This window comes from Trichosurus vulpecula, chromosome 5, assembly GCF_011100635.1.
Source record: "Trichosurus vulpecula isolate mTriVul1 chromosome 5, mTriVul1.pri, whole genome shotgun sequence".
NCBI lineage: Eukaryota > Metazoa > Chordata > Mammalia > Diprotodontia > Phalangeridae > Trichosurus > Trichosurus vulpecula.
Window position 1 is genome coordinate 44,096,244 of NC_050577.1, and position 17,768 is coordinate 44,114,011.

At 39.1% G+C, this 17,768-nt stretch overlaps 1 protein-coding gene across 1 annotated transcript in view; it reads right to left on the reverse strand.

Annotated features, from left to right (window-relative positions):
* KIF15 (kinesin family member 15) overlaps positions 1-16,303 on the reverse strand; it is a 60,258-nt gene extending 43,955 nt beyond the window's left edge. Inside the window, exons 1-7 of the mRNA XM_036759456.1 lie at positions 16,230-16,303; positions 14,996-15,033; positions 13,555-13,652; positions 12,462-12,641; positions 8,226-8,435; positions 6,988-7,113; positions 6,716-6,838 (exon numbers count right to left, since the gene is read on the reverse strand). Of these exons, the coding sequence (XP_036615351.1) occupies positions 6,716-6,838; positions 6,988-7,113; positions 8,226-8,435; positions 12,462-12,641; positions 13,555-13,652; positions 14,996-15,033; positions 16,230-16,261 (807 nt within the window). The 5' untranslated portion in view covers positions 16,262-16,303. The remainder of the gene's footprint in view (positions 1-6,715; positions 6,839-6,987; positions 7,114-8,225; positions 8,436-12,461; positions 12,642-13,554; positions 13,653-14,995; positions 15,034-16,229) is intronic.
* Positions 16,304-17,768: the final 1,465 nt, after the last annotated feature.

A 17,768-nucleotide genomic window follows, 5' to 3' on the forward strand; every position in this document is an offset into this window, starting at 1 on the left:
CTTCCCAAGTTAAAGTTCAGTTCCCACTGAACTTTAAATATAATGATGAAGTTTATAAATATTGGGGAGGATAAAGACTTGAAATGCTCCCAGTGAAAAAGAAGAGATTGGCATCATTTTGAAAGAGAATTAAGCCTATTTTCATGCTGAAAGATTGCTGTGTTATGTGTACACATGCATCTGACTTTTAATATTTTTAGAGGGAAAAATATGACAGGCACCCATATTCTTATTTTTAGGTTATACATGTGTAGTCATGCAAAACATATACATAATAGTCATGTGTGAAAGAAAACATAAACTAAAAACTCAAGAAAAATAAAGTAAAAAAGAAAGTATGCTTCAATCTATATTCAGACACCATCAGTTCCTTCTCTAGGAATGGATAGCACTTTTCATCGTAAGTCCTGCAGAGATGTCTTGGATCTTTGTATTGCTGAGAATACCTAGGTCATTCACAGCTGATCATCTTACAATACTGCTGTTACTCTGTACTTTCCATCAGCCCATGCAAGTCTTTCCAGGTTTTGCTGAGAGAATCCTGCTCATCATTTCTTATAGTACAATAGTATCCCATCATAATCATATACCACAACTTATTCTGCTATTCCTGAATTGATGGGCATCCCCTCAATTTCCAATTCTTTATCCCCAGAAAACAGCTGCTATAAATATTTTTATACACATAGGTCCCTTTCTCTTGTTTTTTAATTTTCTTTTTTTAAATTTAATTTATTTAATATTTTTAGTTTTAAGCATTGATTTTCACAAGGGTTTGAATTACAAATTTTCTCCCCATTTCTACCTTCCCTCCCACTCGAAGATGGCATATATTCTGGTTGCCCCATTCCCCAGTCAGCTCTCCCATCTGTCACCCCACTCCCCCTGCCATTCCCTTTTCCCTTACTTTGTTGTAGGGAAAGATAAATTTCTATGTCCCATTGCCTGTATATCTTATTTCCTAGTTGCATGCAAAAACTTTTTTTTTTTGAACACCTGTTTTTAAAACTTTGAGTTCCAAACTCTCTCCCCTCTTCCCTCCCCAAGGCAAGCAATTCAACATAGGCCACATGTATATCATTATGTAAAACCCTTCCACAATACTCATGTTGTGAAAGACTAACTATATTTTGCTCCTTCCTATCCTATCCCCCTTTATTCAATTTTCTCCCTTGACCCTGTCCCTTTTCAAAAGTGTTTGCTTTTGATTACCTCCTCCCCCATCTGCCCTCCCTTCTATCATCCCCCCCTTTTTATCTCCTTCCTCCTTCATTCCTGTGCAGTAAGATAACCAATTGAATGTGTATGTTATTTCCTCCTCAGGTCAAATCTGATGAAAGCAGGATTCACTCATTCCCCCTCACCTGCCCCCTCTTCCCTTCCTACAGAACTGCTTTTTCTTGCTACTTTTATGTGAGATAATTTGCCCCATTCTATCTCTCCCTTTCTCAATATATTCTTCTCACAACCCTTAATTTTATTTTTTTTAGATATCATCCCTTTATATTCAACTCACCCTGTGCCCTCTGTCTCTCTCTCTCTCTATATATACATATACATATATGTAAACACACACATATATGCATGTATGTATATTCCCTTCAGCTACCCTAATACTGAGGTCTCATGAATTATACACATTGTCTTGTTTACCTTTTCATGCTTCTCTTGATTCGTGTTTGAAAGTCAAATTTTCTATTCGGCTCTGGTCTTTTCACTGAGAAAGCTTGAAAGTCTTCTATTTTATTGAAAATCCATATTTTGCCTTGGAGCATGATACTCAGTTTTACTGGGTAGGTGATTCTTGGTTTTAATCCTAGCTCCATTGACCTCCAGAATATCATATTCCAAGCCCTTTGATCCCTTAATGTAGAAGCTGCTAGATCTTGTGTTATCCTGATTGTTTCCACAATACTCAAATTGTTTCTTTTTGGCTGCTTGCAGTATTTTCTCCTTCATCTGGGAACTCTGGAATTTGGCGACAATATTCCTAGGAGTTTTCTTTTTGGGATCTTTGTCAGGAGGCGATCAGTGGATTCTTCCAATTTCTATTTTACCCTCTGGCTCTAGAATATCAGGGCAGTTCTCCTTGATAGTTTCTTGAAAGATGATATCTAGGCTCTTTTTTTGATCATGGCTTTCAGGTAGTCCAGTAATTTTTAAATTATCTCTCATGGATCTATTTTCCAGGTCACTGGTTCTTCCAATGAGATATTTGAGATTGTCTTCCATTTTCTCATTCCTTTGGTTTATAATATAATATCTTGATTTCTCATCAAGTCACTAGCTTCCACTTGCTCCAATCTAATTTTTAAGGTAGCATTTTCTTCAGTGGTCTTTTGGACCTCCTTTTCCATTTGGCTAATTCTGCCTTTCAAGGCATTCTTCTCCTTATTGGCTTTTTGGAGCTCTTTGGCCATTTGAGTTACTCTATTTTTTAAGGTGTTATTTTCTTTAGCATTTTTTTGGGATCTCCTTTAGCAAGTCATTGACTTGTTTTTCATGGCTTTCTCGCATCCTTCTCATTTCTCTTCCCAATTTTCCCTCTACTTCTCTAACTTGCTTTTCCAAATCCTTTTTGACCTCTTCCATGGCCTGAGACCAGTTCACGTTTTTCTTGGAGGCTTTTGTTGTAGGCTCTTTGATTTTGTTGACTTCTTCTGGCTGTATGTTTTGGTCTTGTCACTAAAGAGAGATTCCAAAGTCTGAGTCTGAATCTGAGTCCATTTTCACTGCCTGGCCATGTTCCCAGCCAACTTACTTGACCCTTGAGTTTTTTGCTGGGGTGTGACTGCTTGTAGAAAGTACTCTGTCCCAACCTTGAGCGGCTGTGCTGTTGTTTTCACTTATTTCTACACAGCAAGCTCTGCCATAGCAGCTCTACTCCTCCCCCAAGAACTGCCAACCTGGACAGGACTCAGATCTAAGCAGGCTCTGCACTCCAGCTCTGATCTGCCACTTAATTCCTCCCACCAGGTGGGCCTGGGGCCAGAAGCAACTGCAGCTGTAGTTCTGTAGCTGCACCTCCTCTGCTTCACCCAGGGTGGTGGCCAAACTGTGAACTCCTATCACTCTGTCCCCCTCAGTTTTTCCCACTAACTTCCTCTGTTGTCTTTGGTGTTTGTGGGTTGAGAAGTCTGGTAACTGCCACAGCTCACTGATTCAGGGTGCTAGGGCCTGCTCTGCCTGGCTCTGGGTCTTGTTGGTCCAGGCGCAGCCCACACTGGGCTCTGCTGCCAGTTCCGTGTGATAGACCTTACCCAGGTGACCATCCAGGCTGTCCTGGGCTGGAGCCCTGCTTTCCTCTGCTATTTTGTGGGTTCTGTAGTTCTAGAATTTGTTCAGAGCCATTTTTTATAGGTGTTTGGAGGGACCTGAGGGGGAGCTCACACAAGTCCCTGCTTTCCAGCTGCCATCTTGGCTCTGCCTTCTCCCATATTCTTAATTAATCATTCATACTGCATAGTTTTACATTCAAATTTGTCTATTATGCAGGATGACAAAAAAATAATACTATTCCACACACAAACAGCAACAACACACCCAGAATAAAAAATGCAGAGACATCAAGGACCTTGAAGATCATTTGATACCAATATCTCATTGCTAAGAAAATGGAAGCCCATCAAGAAATGACTTGCCAAAAGTCACTAACCATACTGGTGGAAATCCGGGAACGAGAACTAATGGGTCTGGGCACCTAGTGATCTGGGACTTGAGGCCCAGTCCAGGGTGCCATTATTATCAATTACTCAAAAAGTATTTCTTAAGTACCCAGGTTCCAGATGCTGTGGGAGGTGCTGGAGCAACATATGCTAATAGTGATATAATCCCTGTCCTCAGAGTGCATACATTTTATCAGGAGGCTACAATATGTCCTATATTCATTTCTCTATGCTTAAAAAAATTACACAGTGAATTGTATATGTCTAAAAATATATGCAGGGGCACCATTAGGGGATTCAGGAAAGGTTCTCTCAAAGACAGCCCTGGGGTTAATCCTTGATAGGGTCTAAGGGTTCTAAGAAGAAATGGGAATGAGGATGGAGAGCATTCTAAGAACGGAAGTCTGTGCAAAGGCCCAGAAGAGGATGATTCGATGTCTCAACATCTCAATAAGCAGTAGTGACCCAGACAGCCTGAGGTCGGCTCTGCAGGACAAAACTAACAAGGCACCTAAACACCATCTTTTGGTCTAGAGCTCTCAGAGGGACAAGAGCTCCAAGTGACCTGGCTGGGAGCTTACTCCAGATTTCCTGAGCCTAGGTTCTTAGAGCAAACTCCCTCTTTTTCTCCTCTCTCAACTTCTCCCACAAAAGATAAAAGTCATTTGGAGTTCCTGTCTCTGGTACCTAGCCCTAGCACATAAGCCTGGCTACAGGCTCCCTCAAGGAAATAGCTTTTAAAAATAGGTTCCCTGTCTCACTGGAGATCCTTTCCTTACTGCCTGCCTCCTGACAAGTTTTTCCCCATTCTAATTATCCAACATGCTTATTAAGGCCAGTCTCCCAATTTCCCTTCTGCCAAACAGCTCTGCTCTGCTATGTTGGTCCCCTTTCTATGGAGTACATACTTGCTTCAGTTCTTCAAAGATCATGGTTTTGTCAGTGTGGATACGTCGTCTCCACCAACATAGACCATACCCCTCAGATACCTTTTGTCAGAAGGCTTTCTTGAGTTTCTGTGGCTGAAAAATTTCACCATCCTGCAGTCAACCTTCTCTGAAAATTGCAGATAAAGTCTGTCACCAGGCCCAGGCTCACAGCTCTTCTGGCCCAGTAGGAGCTTATACCCCTCTGGCTGAGCCTTTAAGACTCCAGAATTACTCCACACTGAGGCGTCAGAGGTCTTTAGGGGAGAATTTTTCACATGCTTGTTAATCAAGGTGCATACTGTCCTGGTGGGAGTTGTGTGCGCTGACTACAACTCTACTAACTCATGGTGAGTGGTCACTTACTTCTCAGTCGCTTAAGTTAACCTCTACCCTTGTTGGGAACTGGCAAAGGATCCCTCTCATAGGGAAGACAATTTGCACAGAAGGCTGCAAAGAGAATAAGAGAGGAATCCTCCTCTGATCTTAAATGGTTCCTAGTGTCCTGTTGCTCTTGCTGAGTTCAAGTCACTAGAGCAAGATGAACCATATCATAGGATACTTAAAACTATGGAAAGGTACCATAGAATTGGATTGTCTTAGAAAAAGGAAAGAGTATAGTCTGCCAACTAAGCCAATAAGCTTGACTTGTTCCTGTTGAAATCCTGACCTGTATTATTAAAGAAAATGAAAATAAATAGCTAGAAAAGGAAATGGTGATTACAAACGGCCAGTATAACTCGATCATGAACATTCCATGCCAGATTAACATAATTTCCTTTAACAAAAATCATCATTTGAGATTAGGAAATACGGATGATGCTGTGGATAAAGTTTACCCAGATTACAGCAAAATATTTGACAAAGTTCCTTGTGGTATTCTTCTGAACAAGATGACGAGATATGCAGGCGTATGAGATGTGCTTAGAACTGACAATGTCTGGATCCTAAAAGGGCTGATTAATGGTTCTGTGTCAACCTGGAAGCACAAATTTAGTGGCGTGCCCCTGGAATCTGTGCTTAGCCTTGCACTGTTTAACATTTTTATCAATGCCTTGGATAAAGGTACAGGTGGCACGGCTATGATATCTGCAGATGACACAAAGCTATCACAGTTCTAGTCTTCAGTCAAGTCTGAAGCCTGCACAGGAGGAATCAAGGTAGGAATCCCAGGACAGAGGGGCCCCTGCAGTTGGGTTACTCAGAGCCAGCACAGCTTTCTAGCTACCTGACAGTAGCTAAGTCCAGCCACAGTCCACTGGAGCTCCCAACCGGGGACAAGCCAACAGGAGTGTAAGCACACCCAGACATGGGTCAGAGACCTGCAAAGCTCAGACCAGGTGGGCAGCAATCAGACTTTATCGTGGGGAGCACTGATAGTTTGTAGGTTCCCAGCCTGAACTATCCCTAAGATTCTGTAATAACACAACACTCAATAGCCAAGAAGGCGGCAGCAGAACAAGAAGCGTACCTGGCCCTAACATAAAAAGTCTGAAGTTAGAAGGTGGGCTAGAAAAATGAATAAACAAAATATCCCACCGTAAAAAGTTATTGTGGTGACAGAGACGCTCAAGCTATAAACCCAGGAGAAAAGAAGAACTCCAAAACATCCACAAAGCCTCAAAGAAAAAAACACAGCCTAGGCACCAATTCAACTAGAATTGAAATATGAGTTGGACTAGACAGATAGCCTCTGATGTTCTTGATATCTCTGAGATGGTGTAAGAATAATTTAGGAAATTTAGCTTCAAAGTGTCAGTTATCCTTAAGCTTACAATGCTCCTGAAAGAGAAAACAAAACAATTTTCCTATAGCCATGCCCCACAAAATAGCTCCTAACCATAAAAACTACCCAGGGAGAAAGTACTCTAAGCCCTAAGGCTCAATATTGAGTGTTCCTTTTTATATGTGTCTTTCAGCATCTGAATATAAGCTTTTTGAAGGCCGGAACTGCCTTTCTTTTTGCTTTTATTTGTATCCTCAGTGATTAGCACAGCTGCCTGGCATACAGTAAATGCTTAATAAATTGCTTACTTGATTTGACCATAAAATAAATGGCCAGCATTCCATGAAATAATTTTTTTAATTTTACTGGTAATAAAAGATATTCATAAAAAAATTTACCTTGTTTTTAATCAGCTTAGCTCTCTGAGCAAAGTTAAGAGTTGAGAGAGTTTCTCCAAAACACTTGGATCCAGGGTGGACATTTGCAATTATGGCTGTTTTGGCATTACCTCCAAGAGAATCCTGTTTATTAATATTAATTATTAGTTTAAAAAATCAGACAATAATTTTCCCCTACAGTAAATATATAATTGGCAAACAGAATAAGAAAGAGTTGTTTCTATGACCAATTCAGTTAGTGTGACTTTTAAAATAGTCACGTCCCACTTTACCCGTAGTAAGAAAGTAAGTTTGGAGTCCCGGTAGCACACGTGTCTCTGTTTTCCATTACCAACATCTACAAGCGCTGTAATCACTTGTCCGAGACAGCTCAATGATCGATTTATATTACCTGCTTCCTAATCACGAGAGAAAAAGAGGAAATGCTTAGTTTAGCATAGGTACTTGTTTTGTAACTAATAAAATCACAAATAGCAGTAGCTGAAACTTTGACTGGCAAGTGACAAAAAACAACAGTACTGGTGATGACGAGAGTGCCTGATCACACTAATCTTTCCCTACATTTACGTTTTGTGCAATTTTTAGTACTTAAAGGGAAGCAAAGAAACATTTTGTTGTTCAGTCACTTTTTTAGTTGTGTTTGACTCTGACTCCATTTAGGGTTTTCTTGGCAAAGATAATGGAGTGGTTTATCATTTCCTTCTCCAAGTCATTTTACAGATGAGGAAACCGAGGCAAATTGGTTTAAGTGACTCCAGGCCTGGCACTCTCTCCACTGTGCCACCGAACTGCCCAAAGAAACGTATTAGATTTAATTTTGTAAAATACAGTGGACCCCTGTATAATAACTGACTTTTGGAAACAGAATGAATACATGTCTATTAGGTTTTTTTGTGCGAAGCTGTTTCAGTAATTTGGTTTGAGATAATAGAGTTTTAAAAGGAATATACCAGAAAGCAACATGAGTTGGCATTGGTTACCTTTTTTTGCATTGCTCTGTTATCAGTGGAAGTATGAGCTTTAGGAGGTGAGGAAGGAAATGAGAGGGTCCATGTAGTGTGGATAATCCCTTTCACTTAGTTCCTTCATAATCTGGGTCTATTCTATCCATCCAAACTCTCTTCTCACTTCTCCCTAAAGTAAAGCTTCTATTCTAACCAGAAATGGATGATGGTCTCACCATTTTCTGAAAATGCCATGCCCCTTGTCTTGTCCATATAGTTACCTTGATCTGGGATGAGCTTTCCTCTTATCTAAATCCTACCTAGTCTTCAGACGTTGCCAAAGTCCACTTCCCTCCATGAAGCATTTTTCAACCATTCTTGGCCAATTTAATCTCTCCCTTTTTAAAACTGCTTCTCAGCTACAGTACTGACATCCTATCTACCCAGTAACAGAGTAAACCCCTCAAAAGTATATGTTGTACATCATACTTTTCAGCCTTTAGCCCAATGCTGCAAGAGGGGGTCAAATTTCCAGGTCCACTGAAGATCCCACACTGAATTCTTACCTTCAATCTCAAGCCTTCTGTGTGTGTATCTTTCTGTCTTTCAGATCCAGCTAAGTCTACCAGGTTTAGTTGGGAGGACCGAATATTGACAACATCTTTGTTTTTCTCCATTGATTCTACTGTAATTGTAAAGACAGCATGAGACCTGGAAGACTCTCTGTTCATAGATGTAGCTGCCACACGTCTATTTCGCCATCCCCCAGATAATACCTCGGAAGAAAGAAAGATAACAAAAAATCAGCAACAGCCACATCCAAGCAATAACTGATATTGCTAACCGGGAACTGGACAATAACTTTATTTTATTAAGAAATTAAGGGACAGCTCCAAGAAAGTTTAACCCGCCCCCTCCCACTCATTTATATAATAAATGTTTCAACTTTAGAACAGAGCAGAGAAACATGCTACTTCCATCTTAATTTCACTTGGTCTTCTGGTCAAATGCCAAGTGGTTTATGAGGCAGGGTACTGTACTCTATGACTTTTAAAGTTCCTTCCAAGCCCAGAATTCTATGATGTCATGGTGAGATCCTATTTTGTACCAATATATACAACAATACCACCACTTTAATGTCATGAACATGACCAAAGGGTTACATGACAGAAACCATTTAACTAGTTTTAGGACTTTTACCTCCTAAGCCTCAGTTAACTCAGCCGCAAAATGAAAAGTTGGGCAAGATCATCTATAAGATTCCTGCCAGAGCTAAAAATCTATGAGCCACAGCCTATCCCAACACTTTTACCAAAGCATGAGCTGAATTAACGCTGAACAGTATAGTCTTCAACTTGTCACACCTGACAAGTGGTCAGGAAGCCTCTGCCTAGAGATCTTCACTGATCACAACTCCCTCCCTCCCCCTGTGGATAGTTCGAATTATCAGGAAGTGATTTCTAACAGAAACTTGCCTTACAGCAACTTCTGCCCACTGTTCTTACTTCTGCCCTTGGGGGCAAAATAATGTCAAATTCACCTTCCTTTCAAATACTTGAAGGCAGCGACACCTCCTCAAAAAAGTGGAGAAGGAAACAGGTCCTGGACATCCTGAGCTGGGTTTTTGTCGGTGCTCTCTTTGTACTGCCTTTTCTAAGTCTCTTGCTGGTTCATCATCCATATCATGCCCCCTAACTGTGGGGATACCCCAAGTCTCTGTCCTGGGCCTTCCTCTCTGCTATACACTGTCAGTGACCTCATGAGCTACCATGATTCTAATCATCTTCTCTATGCAGATGATTTCCAAATCTATTCCAGGACTAGTCTCTCTCTTGCATCCCAATCACCCTTCTCCAACCGTCTAATGTATATTTCAAATTCAGCATGTCCAAATTCATTATCTTTACCCCAAACCCATTGCTTTTTGGAACTTCCCTATTTCTGTTGAGGGTACCACCATCTGTCTGGTGAAATAATGATGGTATCCTTCACTCCTTACTCTCCCTCACCCTACATATCCTATCAGTTACTAATCTCATGATTTCTACCTCCACATCTCCCTCCTCCTTGCATCACCTTTTGCCTGCACTACTGCAAGGGTCTCCTACATGAAAAGAATTGAACTTGGAGTCACAAAGACCCGTTCAAATTCTGCACCAGATACTAGTTATATGAATGTAGGCAATTCATTTACCAGCTTCACATCTCCTCATCTGTAAAATGAGGATATTAGCTCTCAGGGTTGTTGTGAAGATCAAATGAGATAACATTTGTAAAGTGCTCTGTAAAACTTAAAGCCTTATATTATTGCTAGTTATTAATTGGCCTTCATGCTAAGTCTCCCCGACAGCTGCCAAAAGAATGTACTAAAGTATAGGTCTGACTGGATATTCCTCTACTCGTTAAATCTCAATGACTCCCTAGTGCCTCTATGTTCAAATATAAAATCCTTTGTCTTGCTTTTAAAGCCCTTTCACAGCTCAGTCCCAACCTGTCTTTCTAACCTTTTCATACATTACTCCCCTTTCTTCACTCTACAATCCAGCTCAACTGGACTTCCTGCTTCTTCTAACCCGCATCTCTGCATCTTTGCATTCATTCTAATAAGAGAAGGCAACACGGAGGGATGGTTCAACTGCAAGGCCAATGCAAAGGCCCAGTAGTCCTCAGGCTCAGTGTCAAAGCAGATGGTAATGGATCCTCTTTAATATGGCCACTGATAAAACCACAACCACTTCTGATGCTGAACCACTTGCCAGTGCTAAGGACTTTGATGGTGACAATTTCTTTTCTAGGTCATCTGTAGGTATGGCTGCTAAGGAGTAAAGGGATGGGCCAAGGTGGCTGTGCCTGTAGGGCAGTCAATAAGCAGCATCTCCAGAAAGGTAGACTCCTGTATGATGGCTGTTGGGGCTGAGCTCCATGGGGATCTTTTGTCTCCTCTTAATACGCCACAATATACATTTCTCTTTTACCTTGTTGCTTATATTTATGTCACCACAAGTAGTTACTGTATCAGGCAGGAAGAAAATGTACACACCCTGCAGATCACAGATAATTTAAATCAAAAACAAGCAGGGCCTGTTTTAAGTGCTGGGGATACAAAAAAAAAATCCCTGCCCTCAAGGAACTCACAGTCTAACCGGGGAGAGACAACAGGCAAACAACTATGGGGAAATAAACCCACCTATGTGATGCAAACGTGCAATACATCAAATGTTCTGAAAGGAGTATGACAGTTTAGGTAAAACACAGAGTACATGAAGTGCAGCATCCGGCCAGATCAGTCCAGAAAGTCGGACTGATGTCAAATTGAGAGGGCCAGTACATGCCAAACAGGGGATTTGCGTTCCTCTCTAGACTTTCACCATCAGTTTGTCTTTTATGGAAGCTCTGTCCTTCCTAGAATGTGACACCCAGAATTAAAACAGGGTACTCCAGGCTCTCTCCCAGTGTTCGGTGGCTTCATAACTTCCCTAGTCCTTGACATTAGGACTCTGAACATAGCATGAGCCCTTGGGGCTGCTTCATCATATCACTCACACATACTGAGAGCCTGGAATCCATTAAAATCCAGAGTTTTTTTTTTTTAGATTAACTAAAGTCTGGACACATTTCCCTTATCTTATACTGGGAAACTGCATTTTATAATAATCTCTAGTAAGTTTAATCTTATTAGATGGTCTAAAGAGGAAACATATAACAAAATGCTTTAAAACAATTACTTTTAGAAGAATGGTTTAAATAGCCAAAGATGACAATGTTAATAAAAACTCATGTGATACTTGAGTAGCCAGCTATTGCTAGAAAAACCCTGCCCCCAGCCCCTAACTAAAAAACCCCAGTTTGTGTAAGAAAATCAGACTTAGTTCCTGCCGTTGGGCGTTCAGTGGGTGTCCTTGACACCGCCCCTCCCCCCCACCATGACTGTTCTGGGAGTATGGAGTATGGCCAAGGCAAGGGCCTGATGCTTAGCAATCTCTGTTTCTTTCCTGAGCGGGCTGAGAGACGACTCTATCTCGTTTCAACAAACCCAGCTGGAGCATCCCTCGGTCTGCCTATGGCCTTGAAAGATGAAAGCCTCAGCCCCAGATATTCTTTTGAATTATGTGACTGTTCCTAGCTCTTATCTCATGAGTCATGTTGTGGGACGTATGGCAAACTGGACACAGAGATTCTGGGTTGTAATTCAGTTGACACTTAGTCAGCTGTCTGATATGTTGTATCTACAATCTATTAAGGAGTTTCCTTTGATCATGGTCATAAAAGGTACAGGCGTGCCGAGTCTGCAAAATGACATTTCAAGAGATAATTAAGCACTGAATCCTGTATTCTCTATAAAAACTACCCTTTCACTTTAAAACGGGGCCATTGATTTGGGAAGCCCCAATGGCCACCGGCTAAATAAATTCTCCACTTAAAACTTATACTCTGTGGCGTGTGTCACTCGCTTCTGGCATAACACTCAAAAGAAGCATTTGCCGGAGTCATGCTACTACGAAGATAGCTAAGTTTACTGTGTGAGAATTTTGGCAGCCAGACTCCCCCAGGAATTAATAAGGATAAAAATACTCGATATTAAATATTTAAATAACATTTTACCACCAAAAATGTTTATTTCTTCATGCAAAGGTGAAACCTATGAAAAGCTATATTTTTCTCTTTTTCATATGTACATTCTCTGTTACTCCTTTGCAAAATATTTATCAATTTTATTTTTGGCACTTTTACTTCTGACAACAGTGTGTGCCTCAACTACATGGGAATGCTGCCTAAACACCAAATAACACAAGAAGGGTTACCTGATAGGCTTCAGTGGCAGATGTTACCACCTGTTCAACAGCACCGACAACACAGACACCCTTCTTGATGTGTTCCCTTAATAACAGCCCAGTAGAGGCGGAATCCAAGAGATCAAATATCTGCTCATTGTAAATTTCAATGAATGAGCACTTACAAAGGAAAGTCTTTCCAGCACCAGCCTGGAAAACAGCATTTTACATGGATGTATCATTTTCACAAAAGCACTTCCCTAGCACAGCTGCAATCATGATAATCATATCTTACAGTCACTTCATAAGGCCGACATTTCCTGTGATAGTTAACAAAATACAAAAAGCACAAGACACTAATGTTTTTTATTCCCCCCTCCATACCTATATTAGCTACACAGTTTCTATATTTTATAAAACATGCTATCTACTTTTCTAACAAATGTCTTATATGTATATATAAACCTACGCACATCTCAACTACTACACAGCGCTTAGTTTAAGTGGCAGTCAGGTGGCAGTTGCTGAACTGGACTGAGCACTGTCTACCAAATATGAGAGGACAGAGCACATGACAACGGTTATAGTTTTAAAATCCATGTTAAATGGGCGCCACAACTTTGGATTCACTAAAGTAGAGCCCCAAACAAGAGAAGATACAGACTGAGAGGAAAGGCACTGGAAGGACTGAATCCTCTACTGACTGACAAATAGCCCCCATTGGGATGTCTAGATGCTATGTGGAGGAGACCTGCCCAAAGGCAGGTGGGAGGTGTCTATGCAAGGCACGCAGCATGGCAAAGTGAGACTGGGCACAAGGCAAACAAAAATATTTTGAGAATATTATTTCTTTTGACAAGTGTGAGACTAAAGTAATTATCTTCTCCTTTTTTGCTGACTTGCAGTTAGGATTTATTTTTACTAATAACCAAATTAAATCCATGTGTAATTATGATGAATCCAATTCCTTTCTCTTTCCTTGAGAACTGGGTTCTATATATCACGCAACTAATGTTTTTGCCCTCCCCCCCATGTTTTCAACATGTTCTTATAAATAGCATCACTTTTACATTCTAATATGCTCAAAATCTTATATCCTATGCCTCTTAAAAATAAAACTTACCTTCTCCTTTTCACGATCAATTAAAAAAAAGAGATATTCAAAAGTTCTGGGAATTACTCCTCTAAGGTTATGAGTGAAATTATCAGATTCAGATGGTCCTAAAGAAAACAAAATTTGAAAAAGTTCATAAAATCATCAAGTTTTTGTTTTTATAGCACTAGACTAGCTATTTCACAAGAGTGAAAAACAATCAACACATTACTGAAAATTAAACAAATTTTACCTACAAACCTATTTTCTTACTTATGCTTTAGCATAAGGTTAACTTTAAAAATTTGTAGAAAATCTAAATAACAACCCAAAGCAACATTATCCGCAAAGCAAAGGCGCAAGAGAGGATCCATAGAGACCAATCTAAGTCATTTCTTTAATAGCTTTAAAGATCTATCAATTTTTTGCTGTGGGTTCTATCTTCCAACAGCAACAGATCACCAACTAGTTGACTTTTTTCAGTCACAGCAAATGGGTAGCTCCTGGAAAACATGTGGGGAGGTGCTCTAGTGGTTTGGCCTTATTTGGGTTGAATACCTACTCTCTGATCATAAACTGCTCCAGAAAGGCAAAACTCAGTAGAGTTCACCATCACTTTGCCATAGCCTTCAAAATCTCCACATCATGAGGAGGAATTGAACTATCACATTCCTGTGTTATTTTAACACAGAAAAAGCAACATGGGCACTGGACTTGACAATTTACTAACTTCCAAATCTCAAAACAAATGTACTTTATTCCAGATGACACTTAGCTCTTCAAGGTACTGAAAAAAAATCAAGCAAGAGAAACTACACTTTAAGGTCTCAAAATATGCAGGAGAGCAGAAAAGGGTAAAGTGGGTATTTGCTGCCTGTTAAAGAGAGAAAGACTGTAGATAAACAAGGTAAGATCTCTAAGAGAAAATGATTTAAACTCTACTTAAAAAAGATGACACCCTCCGAATTAACAATAACAATCCAAGAAGAGCCCAAGAAGTCATCCTAGACATTGATCCATGTACCAGTGGCCAAAAAGGCAGAGAAAATATTCAAGAAAGGGGAGGAGGACAGGCGGAGCTACAATACGAATTTTAACTTTTATTAAATGATACCACTTACAAGAGATAAATTTAAAATGAACTTAATATTTAATTTTAATATTTAATATTACTTTATACAGTGAGTGGAACATAAAATGAATGTAGTTCATCACCCCTCAAAAGCACGCATAAGATAGAAACTTTTTAAAAATGTATAAAAGGTTTACTTTAATTCATGGATGACAAAACCAAAAATAATTAAGAGATAAATTTTGCTACGTTCCCATATTCTGAGTTTGATAACAAATAAACCCTGTCTTCTTAGAAAACATCCTTGGATGCCATTCTCAAAAAAAAAAAAAACAACAAAAAAACCAATCTAAGCTGGAGAAACCACTATCTGATCCAGCAGAATTTTTATTTACTTACCCATCATAGTAAATGTTTTTCCTGAGCCAGTTTGTCCACTAGAAAAGAAAAAATTAAAAAATAACATTGAAAAGATTACTTGGAAAGGGTGCCCACTTCCTTTTAATGATATCTACCGAATAATAATTTTTTTTAAGAGCTAAGTGTTTCTTAAAAGCAAACCACTAAATCCTTCCACGTAAGACTTTGGGGTTTAGAGGAATATAAAAATGTTCTCTTTCTGTTCAGCTATTATTAAAACTAATAGGAAGACCAAGAATGGACCAAAAAATGTCTACATACATGAACTTGACTCAGAGAGAAAACTCAATTCACTTATAAATTCTAACAAGAGTACATGACAGTAGAATTCTTACATTTTTCCATCTTGATGAAAAAATTCTTTAGTTATATACCATGAATACTGGTTGCACGGTATTATAAATTTTGAGTTTCCTGTAGCTGGGACATTTATTTTTCTGAGTTATTTGCACTAGGTACCACTGAAAGCCTTTTTTAAAAAAAGTCATTATGTACTGTGCAAGCTAAGCATTACAATTAATGACTGCAATCTACAAAGATAATGGTCTTGAAATAAAATATTTCAGGCTACTATGTTTTTATTTAAAATTAATTTTTAAAAATTCTACTACCAAAAATATTCCCTAAAATCATTACTCTGCTGGGAAAGCAACATTAGAAAAGTATTATCTGCCTCACTGCCCAGGAAAGGAAATTTAATTCTCCTGAATAAATTACTTCACTTTTTATAGGAGGATGAGTGAGTAGCAAAAGTGAATCTTCCTTGTACAACGTATAAAATATGAGAACTGTTATTTATCATGTCTTTTGACTTTTTCTCATTTGGGCCACTTAAAGAACCATAATAAAGACATAAATCCAAAAGACCTTAAAATATTATGTACAACTCATGACATTCTTTGTCACAATACCCCCGGTAGAATAAAAAAGTTTGTCAGATGCTGCAGAAAAAGTGCTGTGCTACCGAATGCTGAAAAAGTACACAGACATTTTATATAGCCTTCTGGAACAAACTGCTTTGCCCCTGTACTAACATTTACCTACAAAATTACACTTTGTTACTCTAGCCCATAAACTACTTGTCATTTCTGACATTAGGATTGCAGCAGCCTATAATTCTCAAAATACTAAAAAAAAAAAAAAACCATCCTATAATTTCATTAATATTTCTAGTAACATTTTTTACATCTTACATAAACTAAACTAAACTTACTATGCAAAGATGGTACCATTGTAACCATTCATGCAGGATTCAACAATGCCTTTGGCCACACTTGAGAATATCGATTCCTGTGAATTAAATACCAAAACGTGTTGTTAAAATTTTATAGTTAAAAAATATCCTAAACCACTTTATGCTGGTTGAATTGAATTTTAATTTAAGTAGGACGATGAAACACGAATTCATAAAATTATAATGCACAGCATTCTGTAAGGGCATTTACAAAGCAGGCCTATGTGAGATCTGAGGAAAAATGCTGTTAACAACTCAGACCACTCTGCACCATATTAATATTAATCAGTATATTAATAAAGAAATTGAATGAGTGTTCCCATGAATTAAATTTATTTTTTGAAGAAGAGAGTGTTTATATGAAGTTCTAACACTGGTGACAAATGCAATCTATAGGAAAAGTTTGCTCACAAATTACAAATAAGAATGTCTCAACATCAAAATTCCAAAAACATTAAAAAAAAAAAATCCTCCAGCTTCACGGTCAGTTTTACAAGGTGACTATGCCTCTTTCAATGTTGTGCACTTGGTGAAATGCTTTCAGTACAGTAGTGCTCAACCTTTTTTTTTTTTTTTTGGCATAGACCTCTTTGAGAGCCTGGTTAAGACCTATGGACCCTTCCTCAGAATGTTTTTAAATGCATAGAATATGCATAGGATTATGAAGAAACTATATTGAAGTACAGTTATCAAGATACATTTTTTTTAAAGTTCATATGTTTCAAGTTAAAAACTCCTGCTTCATTACTAATAGCCTTCATAAGAGACTCATGCCCATCCATGTAACTGTCTTATTATGCAGTGGTTTGAATAACAACATTTAAAGTTACCAGAAGGCAGAAGAATTTAATTTGGTGACCATGAGTTCCCTTCCAACTCAGGTTCTATGATTCTAAAACACATTATTTATATTGTATACATATTATATATAGATACTATATATTATATCTAAAACATAATTTCTATTAAGCTACCTAATCACACAAAATTCAATTCATAAAGGGAAATCATACCTTCACAAAACTTACGTGAACTAGGTTTGTTACAGGAGGAACAAACATGTATGTGGAAATCAAAGCCAGAGCAAAGAGTTCATGGTCCTTACAGAAGTTTACACTTTTATAATAGCAGGAAAAAAGGAGGAGGGGATCAGGAAGGGGCATGACATGGGACGGGAACGGTGCAGAAAAGGTGGGAAAAAAAGACAAGACCATTCCCCACGGGGAGAAGCAAGGTGATGGCAAAAGCTGCATTCTTTTCCCTCAGAAACTGCTAGACTATGAAGATGGGAGGGCCCACTTATTTGCAAAGGATCCCAGCTGCACAAGCATTATCCCAACCTGGCACAGACTGGCTAGTACCTGTCTAGCCTCCCAAGGATACACAGGGAGTCCAACTGGGGGGCAACAACAAATTATGTCAGCTGGGGGTGGGGGTGGGGGGGCTTCATCCTTGACACATTCAGGGCCTCCTGCATGCTCTGGGTCCAATGTTTCTGGAAAATATGGCAACTCAAAA